This window comes from Heterodontus francisci, chromosome 42 (assembly GCF_036365525.1).
Source record: "Heterodontus francisci isolate sHetFra1 chromosome 42, sHetFra1.hap1, whole genome shotgun sequence".
NCBI lineage: Eukaryota > Metazoa > Chordata > Chondrichthyes > Heterodontiformes > Heterodontidae > Heterodontus > Heterodontus francisci.
Window position 1 is genome coordinate 21655750 of NC_090412.1, and position 12186 is coordinate 21667935.

Below are 12186 nucleotides of genomic sequence, written 5' to 3' on the forward strand. Positions count from 1 at the left end.
GATTTGAGCATAAAAATCAAGGCTGACACTCTAGTGCAGCACTGAGGGAGTGCAGCATTGTCAGAGGCTCCCTCTTTCGGATGCAACATGAAACAGAGGCCTCGTCTGCCCTCTCAGGTGCATGTAAAAGATCACACAAAACTACTTAGGAGGAGTAGGGGAGATCCTCAGTGTCCTGGTCAATATTTATCTCTTAATCAACATCACCAAAACAGATTATCTGGGCATCATCATATTGTTGTTTCTGAGACCTTACTTTGTCAACATGGTTTTGTTTCTGTGCCTCCAGACTCCCTCCCATTACAGAATAAACACTAATCCTCCCATCGAAGGATGCAGCTGAGAGGACTGCTGGATTTCGAGGGCACCACTGGACGTCAAAGCACCACTGACTGCTTGTTGGCAGCTCGTAGACCACCTGAAATCAATTAACAGCAACACAGTGTATGATCAAAACAGTCCTTGCACTAGTCTGTAAGAGTTAGCAAAATTAGGCTGGTGTTACTTGAACTCGAAAGAACAATTCATTTCAATTAACTGATCAACTACTGTGGCTTATACAGTAGTAGTGTTTTATATCATCCGGAGTCATAAAAATTCAGTTCCATTACATATAGTGTATCACCAGACTGAATAATTACTGTATGTGACTGTCACTCACCTCTCCAGTGTTGGGATTCCAGCATAAGATCCTATTGTCTTTCGCACTGCTAAGGAGCAACTCTGCATCAGCTTGACACCATGATATGGACAGAATACCTCTGAACGATAAAATGATAAACACCAGAAACAAAGTTGAATGAAAACTGTACTTAAAATAAAGTAGCATTAGAGTCACAGGATGCAGTTTCATTTCTTGTGATTCCTCACAGGACAAGATCCAATTTGAAGCATAGCTGGGTGGAAGAGGGAGAGGTTATAGCAGGAGACAGACAGACATCTTGAACAAAAGCCAGGCATTCCCTAGAGCACAAGTTTCCAATCACAAGTAAGGGTATATACAAGAAAAACCTAGTTACTGCATTACAGGACAGGAGAAAAGCGAAGTCACTACTGCTTGTTTTCACATACCTAACAGCTAGTCTGAGTGTACCACAGGAAAAGAGAGTGACCACCTGTCCACTGCCCCAGTTAAAATACAGTGTACATACATGTGAAAGGAAATTTAAAGTAATCCATCAAGTAGAACATCTGGGTAATTTGCAGGCATACAATTCCGCTCTGATACTCTGAAAATGGCCAGAAAGTGTGCAGAGTTTTTCCAGTCCTTTACTTTCCTTTGTTCCAATTAAACAGAATTTATATAGGTTTTAAAATAACAACTTGCATCAGTGTCAACTCAGATTGCAACATACTACCCAGAAAACCGAAGTCTTGCACCTAGCGCACATCCCAGTCCAGTCAGAAGTGTCACAGCTATTTTGATAGCCATACTGCTTTACAGCCACTACATCCATTTACTCCTAATACTAACAAATCAGAATAAAAAGTAGTTTTAAAAAATGGCATCACTCTTTCTTTACTCTCTGTTGGAACATTCCCCACAAAGGCCTAGCCTTCTTAGATCCCAGGGGTTGAATTAAACTCCATTCCTGCTGCAGGTAGTCTTCATCTTGGTCAGCCTTGCCGCTAGTTCTCAGGCTCCAGGAATGCACAACTGCAGTGTGATTCAGTCACTTATTTATTTATTTAGAGATACAGCACTGAAACAGGCCCTTCAGCCCACTGAGTCTGTGCCGACCAACAACCACCCATTTATACTAATCCTACATTAACCCCATATTCTCTGCCACATCCCCACCATTCTCCTACCACCTACCTACACTAGGGGCAATTTACAATCGCCAATTTACCTATCAACCTGCAAGTCTTTGGCTGTGGGAGGAAACTGGAGCACCCGGCGGAAACCCACGCAGACACAGGGAGAACTTGCAAACTCCGCACAGGCAGAGGGTCTTCTGGGGTCTCTTCATTTGCAAGGACTGTCAATACTCCTCACCATGTCAACTGTGTCTCGGTTGGTAGCACTCTTGTTTCTGAGTCAGAAGATTGCGGGCTCAAGGATCACTCCAAAGACTTGAACACAAAAATCGCGGCTGACAGTCCAGTGCAGTAATGGGGGATTGCTGTACTGTCAGACGTGCCATCTTTCAGATGAGACGTGAAACTGAGGTCCTGCCTACTCTCTCATGGCACTATTGCCAAGAGCAGGAGACTTATCTGGTGTCCCTCAATCAACATCACAAACAGATTAGCTGGTCATCACCACAATGCTATTTGTGGGAGCTTGCTGTATGCAAATTACCTGCTGTGTTTCCTACATTGCAGCAGTGACAGCACTTCAAGTGCTTCGTTGGCGAGAAGCGCTTGGGGATGTTGCGAGGTCGTGAAAGGAGCTATACAATTGCAAGTCTTTCTTTTACTACCTATTTCGACCTGCCTGGCCTGAACCTAAAAGGGGAGATGGTGGGGTAGTGGGAATGTCGCTGAACTAGCAATCCAGAGACCCAGGCTAATACCTTTGGGACACTGGTTCAAATCCCAACATGGCAGCTGGTGGAATTTAAATTCAATTAATAAATTCTATTAATTAATACAAGGCTGGAATTGAAAGATAGTTTCAAGGCACCATTACTGAGACTATCGATTGTCATAAAAACCCATCTGGTTCACTAATGTCCTTTAGGGAATGAAACCTGCCGTTGTTACCCGGCCTGGCCTACGTGAGACTCCAGACTCTCAGCAATGTGGCTGACTCTTAACTGCCCTCTGAAATGGCCTAGCAAGTCACTAAGTTGTCAAGAGTAATTAGGGAAGGACAACAAAATGCTGGCCTTGCCAGCAATGCCCTCATCCCAACAAAGAATTTTTTTTAAAGCCCCAGACTTTTCCCCACTCCTCCCACGTGACTGTTTTGCCTTTATCCGTCCATCTTCATCACCCCAAAGCTTTCACAGCTAGTTGACTAACTTGCAGCAGCTGTTTTCAGATCAACTTGATCCAGGTTATGCCGCTTGGGGATCCCATTCAGTAAGTTAATTCCAAATCCTTGCAACTTCTTTCATTTCAAACTTATGTAACACCAATATTTCAGACTCCAATAAACAATGCCAGAGATTTGGTACTTTCCCAGACTTCCCAGTGATCTTCACTCAATTACAGATGTCTTAAGTTTATGTTCTTGTTTACAGTAGACACAACTGTACCACCATATAGATCAAAAGGCAAGAGACCAGGAGTAATTAAACAAAATTAAAACTGCTGAAAATTTCAACACTCCCCTATGACTCACGACACCACCACTACTAACTGCCAGGAAATCTTTCCCTATTCCTTATGACAGACCAGCCCTCGCACTCCAAGTGAGATTGTGTATTCCACATGATTTGACTGCTGAAGGAACACTTTCATTTTGAAAATGTTTGTTTCTGTTGGATTTCCAGCTTGAATTCCTTTTCTTACCAGACAGGCCTACTCCTGCTCTTGCAGCCTTTAAGGGAGGGAACGGGCTTCCACGGCCTCGCTCTGAAACTGTTCTGTTTCTGATAGCGTGAACAAGCTGAGTTTATGGGAGATTAGGATGCTCTTGTCCTCTGAGCAGTATTTCCCATGTTTACTGGGAAAACAAAGGCAGGAATGAACAGACAATTATGTAGACAGGAGGCGGAAAGATGACAGATAGAAGTGGGGCAGAAGGTTCATCGAGAAGAACTATGAGGGCCACTGTCCAATAAATAAGGCCAGCGAGCGAGTGGGTCACAAAAGTTGAGAAAAAGTAAAGTTAAAAATGGAAGAAAAACGAACAAACAAAGAAGCAAGAGAAGTAATAAAGTAGAACTGAAAAAAAAAGCAAGAAGCAAATGACTGGGATTAGAGGAGACCTGAAAGGTAACACTGCTTAATAAATATCAAAACCATGAACTGTAAGAAGCGACTGCCTACTAAGCAGTGAAAATACAAAGTGCAGAAAAATGTTCTTTGTTTCCACACTTCTGCTCTTGGTTTCTTTGCAATCATGTTGACAATTTGTTGCGATCTCTTCTCTCAGCAGAGTACACCACATTCCCTAACACCACATGTCGTATCTTCTCACGTTGATTAATGAAGCAAAGTTTAGAATTGCACATATGTAATCCCATGTGGTTTACTGTCCCTTAATGACATTTAAATACCTGGTGTGATTCTCTAACACTTTGAGGGGAGAAGTGGCAAACCGCAAGTCCCATATTTGCAATACGGGCATTCGATCATCTTCAGATGCAAGAACAAGTTGAGTTGCAACTTCAGGGTTCCAGGCCATTCCAGAACAACGCATCTGCAAAAGTCAAGTGAAACCACACTTGTTATTTTATGTGGAACTAATCCACAGCTTCAGGATTTTTGTTTGGGCAAATCTTTATGTTCATTAGGTGAAGGCTGCTAGTGTTGAGAAATCCCATTTCTGGGATTTAATGTTAGCATTAGGCACTACTAGGCCAGGTATTACACTGATTATAAGAGGAGAATACATCTCTTCATGCCTCAATAATGCTCCTTAGCCCAGCTCAGAGGAACACCCCATAGTATGACAGATCCATTCCTGGCATCGATCTGCAAGATTACTCATTAGAGTCAAACTAAGCACAATTTGGTGCTTTCGACAACACCAACGAGGAACTAGATTGAGACACCTCGGATGCACTTCAGTCAAAATGCAGAGGAGGCTGTCATTCTATTAGTGTGGGACTCATTGAAACCTAGACCCAGTGTAGCGCCATGTGCTAACGATTTTGTTTTTGAAAAAGATATATTTTTCAGCACAATTCATTTATTTCTTTTAAATATTCACCACACGGAAATGCAACAAAGATAGGCCGGTAAAATAAGTTATATTAAACATTTGGAACAAGATCTCATTTTCACCCACTGAATATGAAGGCACAAAGCGATGGAAGATACATTCAGGATCAGCAAGAGCGCACTCACCCTGTTGCTGTGATCACTGACTTTGATGATAGGTTCATTCTTTCTCAGGTCCCACACCACAGCTCTGCCACTTGGATGGGCAGAAGCCAGGATGTGCTGCACCTGCCGATTCCAGGCCACACAGCTGATATCTTCAGAAGGCTGCATGAATTCAAAAGGTCTCATTAACAAATGAGAAAGGATTAAGTGAGAATGGTTCATAACTGCAGCACATAATTAATCCTTCAAAAGGCATATCCAGTCCTCCTCACAACCCATGCAACTGAATGAGGAAACAGCATCAACAGATCAGGTGTCTAATGTGTGACACACAGAGACACAAATAAACTTGCATCCTTGCTGCTGTGACAGCTTTAAAGGGAAAACTCAGCAAGGGTCATGCAACATACAGCCATGGAAGCCTGAAGTAGCACTGGTGTGAGAAGATAGGAAAGAAATAGCTTGTATTTACAGATCATGTTTAACATTAAAAATGTTAGTGTTTCATAAAAGGAAGACAGACACTGAGCCACAGTGGTAAAGATTAGAGCAATGACCAAAGCCTGGGCGAAAAGCCGAGTTTTAGAAGATTAATGGAGAAATGTTAGAGTATGTGAAGGGTATTCCAGAGAGTGGAGCCAAGGCCATGGAGCAGTGCACAAAAAATAAGACTGGAGTTGGGAGGGATTGCAAGGATGAAGGAGGTCCGTAATTCTGTTAAGGTATTAATCCAGAGTTTCTATTTAATAGGATCCAGCCCTGGTCAGTGATGACAGAGCTCATGAGCCAGTGGGAATTAGAGCAGCACAGGAAATTAGCAGTCATGCTCTGGACAAGTCAGAGACCTTTTAAACACCACCCAGCCCTCAAAGACATTCATCCTTCCACCTGGAGTTCTTTTGTTAGAGGGAGAAGACAAAGTATAATGGCCACTGAAAACCAGGAAAAAAATTGAAGGCACTGATCATAAATGTGACAAGAGTCTCAACTATAAGATTCATGGTTGACTCCTGGTTTTGGTCCATTTCACACTAGAAATCGTTGAACGAGCAAGTTTATCAGTTTTAGCTAGTTAGGAAAGGCAAGATAGAAGTCCAGGGCAAATAGTAGGGCTACAAGGAACAAGCAAGGTGTTCATTGAATGAAGTTGAAAAAGGTAGAGAAGAATGTACTTTTGCACACTTCTTCCAAACATTTCTTTGCATGCTAAGATTTATGAATTAGTGGACTTCTCAGATTTGTTTGTCCTGATTTCCTAGCCAAAACAATGTGCAAGGAGTCAAAAAAGTCCTTTACGAAGTGTCAATGCTCGTTACCAGCCATTCAGTAATCAATAACGCAGACTGGCAAGCACCACAATATAAACTATTTATCACTCGTTCAATACATACTACATTGTCCCATTATACAATACACAGCAATTACTGATAGTTATTGGTTAGTTTGATGCAATAATCTCTGTCCTGGACTACTAGTTATGCATAGCTTAAACTGGGGACATCCCAGTTTACTGGGAAACATTATATCAGAGTTCTGAAATGAAATATTAGCTGATGAAAATGTTGCTACTCCTTGTGCTGTACAACCCAGAGGCTGATTCTTCATTCACATTTAGAAGGCTCATTGTAAAAATTGCAGTGTCCAAATGTGACAAATGCACTGGTGATCTGGAATGCATCGACTGAAAGGGTGATGGAAGCACATTCATCGTAGCTTTCAAAAAGAGAATTGGATGAATACTTGGAAGGGAAAATATTTACAGGGAAAAGGGACAGGGATGGGACGAATTGGACAGCTTTTTCAATGTGTCAGCACAGGTATCATGGGCCAAATGGCCCCCTTCTACAATGTATCATGCTATGATTTACTGGACACAGCCCTGTTGATCTCTATACCACTCTCCACTGCTCGCCTGATCATTTGTTAACACTGATTTTTCAGTCTTTTAGGCTATAACTTTCTACCGCTGTGAGTGCTTACATTGCGTCCAATATATCTAATATTTACAATACTAACATCTGCGTTGTAAATTATAATATTGTTTCCATTATACTCATGTTTTAAGACAAACACTATTCCTGTTGGTTAAACTTTGAATAATTCACACAATTCTGCCACACTTTTATATCTAATTGTGCACAGAGCCCAAGACAGAAAGAAAGGGGATAGAAAGAAAGAAACCTAGAGGGAGACAGAAAGAAGACAGCAGAGCCAACAAGTGCAACTGACAATACCACTCATGCATCAGAGATCGTGTGGACAGATACCAGACAGCATGGAGAGATGTGAAAAGGCACCAGTGTGGACTAAAGGAGAAAGAGGCATGAACAAAAATGTGAACAGAGTAGAGAGATGGGCAGAAGGCACTCCGCTGATAGTCTGGATACAGTGGAGATACACACGTAGGGAACTGCGCGGGCAGAGCGGAGAGAAAGATGCAAATCTTGTAGACAATGAAGATAGGCACACACATTGTTGTTTTCATATCTTCACACTCTTCCCTGAGAGAGTAGTGTGAAGTAGTGGAAGGATTTGCAGACTGATTAACAAATGCTCCTTCCATAACAGTCATTATAGCTGACAAGAGGGTGGTAAGGCCAAAAATGATGGAAGGATTTTATGGGTGCCTTTAGCAGACAAAATTGGGGTGGGGTGGGGGTGACAACGGGACGGGAGACCAACACACACAGGATGCGAGTAACTGCCTTTGACGTCAACCCAGAATTCAGAGCTAGAGCTCCCACCTTCCGTAACTGGACTGTCTGGAGCAAGATTCCAAACCCTGCACCTTCCGACTCAGATTTCTATCATTAAGGCGAAGGCTCGCCCCACTGCAGACAACGAGGACAGAGCAGGGAAACACATACCCACTACTGGCAATGGGGAGGGAACAGAGGATAATGGGCAGGGAGACACACACTCATTTAGGACAATGAGGATCGAGCAGGGAGATAGACACCCATTGCAGACAATCGAGGACAGAGGAGGGAGACACACATACATTGCAGATGATGAGGAGAGAACAGGGAGAGAAACACAACAGACGAGGCTGTAGATAGGGAGACATATACATAATTGGTACTTTGGACTGTGAAGACACAAAATAGAGGGAGGGAGAGTAAAGGGAAAGTGAGACAAAGGAACACACACAGATGGAAATGTGCACTTCAAGCCTTACCTCTCTTTGCTGTGGATGGAGAGACAGGAAAAACAGAGCAAAAGAATTGTTACTTGCATTGCAATAAAAGATAATTGAACATTCTTATACAGTGTGCAATTCTGCAGAGTATGGAAAAGTACTACAAATTCAAGAACCGAGGATAATTCTGACAATTATTTCAATCACGTAAAATCTAATCACTGCAGCACTCAAACATGGCGGTATCAAGATTATCATTCCTTTTTCATGTGGTTTCATGCATACAAAGGAGCCTAAAATATCAGCATTCACCAACGGTATTTGGCACTCAATATTAGAGTGCATTAACACCCCATACACTGCAACACCCCCCCAACCCCACCACCCTGAGTCTAAGTGCTTCTTTCCACCAATGTTATCCTGGCAACTATCAAAGACAGAGGTACAGCGTTAAGACTTCAACATACCTGGGACTTTGATCCTGGTGTCATTGGTGTACTGAAGTTATTTAAATCCCAAATATATATCTCAGAATCATTAGCTCCAGAAGCCATAAGGTTGTTCTGAAGAAAATACAAAAACAAAACAGATGAAAGTACAAAATTACAACATTTTAGGATCAGAAATACAGTAGGCCATTCAGCTCAAGTCCATTCCACCAGTCAATTCTATCATGATCCTAACATTTACCCACCTTGGTTCCATATCCCTTAATATCTTGATGTAACAAAAATGTATCATGCTCAGTTTTCAAATTTTCAATTGACCCCTGGTAACAGCAGCATTTTTTTTTGAAGGTGCAGGAGTTGCAGCTTTCCACTTTCCTTTCTGTGAAGTGCTTCTTGACATCACCCCCAAATTGCCCAGCTCTAATTTTAAAGTTATGCTCCATTGTTTTGCACTCACAGCAGAGGAAATAAGTTTCTCTCTTATCTATCCTATCAAATCCTGTAATCATCTCAAACACTTCTACTAGATCACCCCTTAATCTTCTAAACTCAAAGGAATACAAGCCTAGTCTATGCAACCTGCCCTCATAAGTTAATCCTTTGAGCCCCAGTATCATTCTGGTGAAACAGCATGCCGCTCCCTCCAAGGGCAATATATCTTTCCCATGGTGTAGTGCTCAGAACCAAATGCAATTCTCCAAATGGGGTTTGGCCAGAATGATCTGACCAAGGAGAGAAATGGGTAGAAACTTCAACACCTCAATATAAAGAAAACTGTCTCTTTTGAGCAACCTCATTGGCCAAATCTGCGAGGCTTTTAAGCAAGTTCATTTGCTAAAGTCGCATGACTGTTTTGTCCACGTCAGTGTTTAATTCATGTCATTTTGCAGCAATCCTTTTGCCCATAGCTAATCACTTGACTAATCTCACTGTTGCATATTTGTCACAGGTAATTGCAGTGGAAACCTTCCCCTGCCTCCCAACACCTTTCTCATACTTATTGTTAGATTACATTTTTCTTAGGAGACCACAGCTCTTATGGAAGCCCCATCTTAACTCTCTGCCATGCTAGTATAGCTCGGATTGTACAGTTAATGCCAAATCCCAGAAAAATTGTTTACTGGAAGAAATATGAGACTACCTCAAAGGCAGAAAAATACTATACTGCAAGAACACTCCGTACAGGTTAAAACTATTTGTCCAGATTTCTATATAGATAAGATACTATCAGTGCAATTAAAGTGACATTTCATTTTCCACAAACTGGGTTGAGCATTTAAAAACATATCAATAGTTCTTGCTGTTCCTATTAGCATGTTCTTAGAATCACTTATCCACTCATTCATTGCCAAAGTGAGAGTGGAGAGAATCTGACTCTCAGTTTCTGATAGCATTTATTATTCGTTGGCAAGGCCAACATTTATTGCCTCCGAAAAGGTGATGAGCCTCCTTCTTGAACTGCTGCAGTCATATGGTGCAGATACATCCACCGTGCTGCTAGGTAGGTAGTTCCAGGATTTTCACTCAGCGATGAAGAAACAGAGATATAATTCCAAGTCAGGATAGAGTGAGATTTGTCGGGGAACTTACAAGTGATGGTGTTCCCACGCACCTGCTGCCCTTGTTCTTCAAGGCAGTAGAGGTCGCAAGTTTGGATGGTTTGCTATCTTTTTAAAAGATCCCATTATCACTTTAGAAAAAAATCACACCAATAGAAGACCAAAGATCATCACAGGAACTCAAGATTATGAGAATGGCTTTCTCTTTGCAGTTCTAGCAATTTCTTTGCAGCAGTCAGGCAGTCAAAATGTTTTCAATTTTGATAGTCCTGCGCTCAATTCCAGCATAAAGGGATGGAGGTCTCCACCATCTGTTCATTGTCAGGATACTATGTGTACTACCTTGGAACATCTCAATCCAGGTCCTAGTGGGCACGAGCCTTCAGCACCAAAGTCTCCCTAATTCAGCATAAATTGGCATTGGGAGAGGCTACAAGATGCTGTGGAAAAGAAAAACAATACCAGTGATCTTTTGAGGGTGGTAGAACAGAGTAGAGAGCTTTGTTCTTATTCTTGCACTGCACCCAACTTGGCAGTGTTTGAAATGGGAAGAGTTCCAATCCACAGCAATAACATTCCTCACCAAGAACAGAAAAAGACTAACCAAAAAAATTAAGAGTGATTACCATCAGAAAATACCATATTGGTCAAGTCATGCTGTTGTTCCAGTCCAAGAGTCTTTCACTAACGATCCCTGGTAGGTACATATAATGTAACCAAGAAATCCTATATTAGGATCACTTGGCAACATTATGTAAGTCTACCAGGATCTATATAGATCCAGAGTTGGAGATAGTGAGAGAGACTGCTCACAGAATAACTGTTTACCTCTACTGTGGTGAAAGCCAGAGGTGACAAGATGAACACCGAAGCTGTTAATCGACTGTTTACTAAAACAAAGTGACTCCTGACAACCCAGCCCCCGACAGCATCAGAGCGCTCCAAGTTACGCATGTGTGCAGAACAGACGCTTGCTGCTAGTATGGTACTGCGCATGCGCAGCCAACATCAGAACATGGCTTGCTGCACAAACACGACTAATTCGTGCACTTGTCACTCGTCACTCGCGGCCTTGGCACCTGGCCCCCCTCCAGCCTCGGGACTCCCCTCCCCCCTGCTTCTGGTCCCCGGTACTGGCCCCTGCTCCCCCCCCCGCTTCTGGTCCCCGGTACTGGCCCCTGCTCCCCCCCCGCTTCTGGTCCCCGGTACTGGACCCCCAACCCCTCCCGCTTCTGGTCCCCGGTATTGGTCCCCCAACCCCTCCCGCTTCTGGTCCCCGGTGCCTGGTCCCCACTCCCTCCCACCACTTCTGGTCCCCACTCCCTCCCACCACTTCTGGTCCCCACTCCCTCCCACCACTTCTGGTCCCCACTCCCTCCCACCACTTCTGGTCCACACTGCCCCCCCCCCCCCCACTTCTGGTCCCCACTCCCTCCCACTTCTGGTCCCCGGTGCTGGTCCCCACTCCCTCCCACTTCTGGTCCCCACTCCCCCCCCCCCCCCCCCCCCACTTCTGGTCCCCGGTATTGGACCCCCAACCCCTCCTGCTTCTGGTCCCTGATACTGGTCCCCAACCCCTCCCGCTTCTGGTCCCCGATACTGGTCCCCAACCCCTCCCGCTTCTGGTCCCCGATACTGGTCCCCAACCCCTCCCGCTTCTGGTCCCCGATACTGGTCCCCAACCCCTCCCGCTTCTGGTCCCCGATACTGGTCCCCAACCCCTCCCGCTTCTGGTCCCCGGTACTGGTCCCCAACCCCTCCCGCTTCTGGTCCCCAACCCCTCCCGCTTCTGGTCCCCCGTTCTGGTCCCCAAACCCTCCCGCTACTGGTCCCCAAACCCTCCCGCTACTGGCCCCTGGTACTGGTCACCAGTAGTGGCCCCTGCTCCTGGTCCCTGGTACTGGTCCCCAACCCCTCCTGCTTCTGGTTCCCGGTACTGGTCCCCTGTACTGGCCCCCGCTCCCTCCCGCAATCGCAGGCTTTTTTCCCTGCACTGGGGAAGCGTGGGAGAAGAAGTGTGACAAGATAGGCAGGGGAGGGGAGGGAGACTGCGAACTAGAGGCCAAGGGGAAAGGGTGAGGACACAGATTCTGTT

At 44.2% G+C, this 12186-nt stretch overlaps 1 protein-coding gene across 2 annotated transcripts in view; it reads right to left on the reverse strand.

The window, feature by feature from the left end:
- The window catches only part of sec31b (SEC31 homolog B, COPII coat complex component), an 83242-nt gene that overhangs the window by 55301 nt on the left and 15755 nt on the right, over nt 1-12186 (reverse strand). For both annotated transcript variants that reach the window (XM_068020744.1, XM_068020743.1), the window contains exons 5-9: nt 8551-8646; nt 4966-5106; nt 4173-4315; nt 662-761; nt 257-418 (exon numbers count right to left, since the gene is read on the reverse strand). In XM_068020744.1, coding sequence (XP_067876845.1) covers nt 257-418; nt 662-761; nt 4173-4315; nt 4966-5106; nt 8551-8646 — 642 coding nt within the window. The remainder of the gene's footprint in view (nt 1-256; nt 419-661; nt 762-4172; nt 4316-4965; nt 5107-8550; nt 8647-12186) is intronic.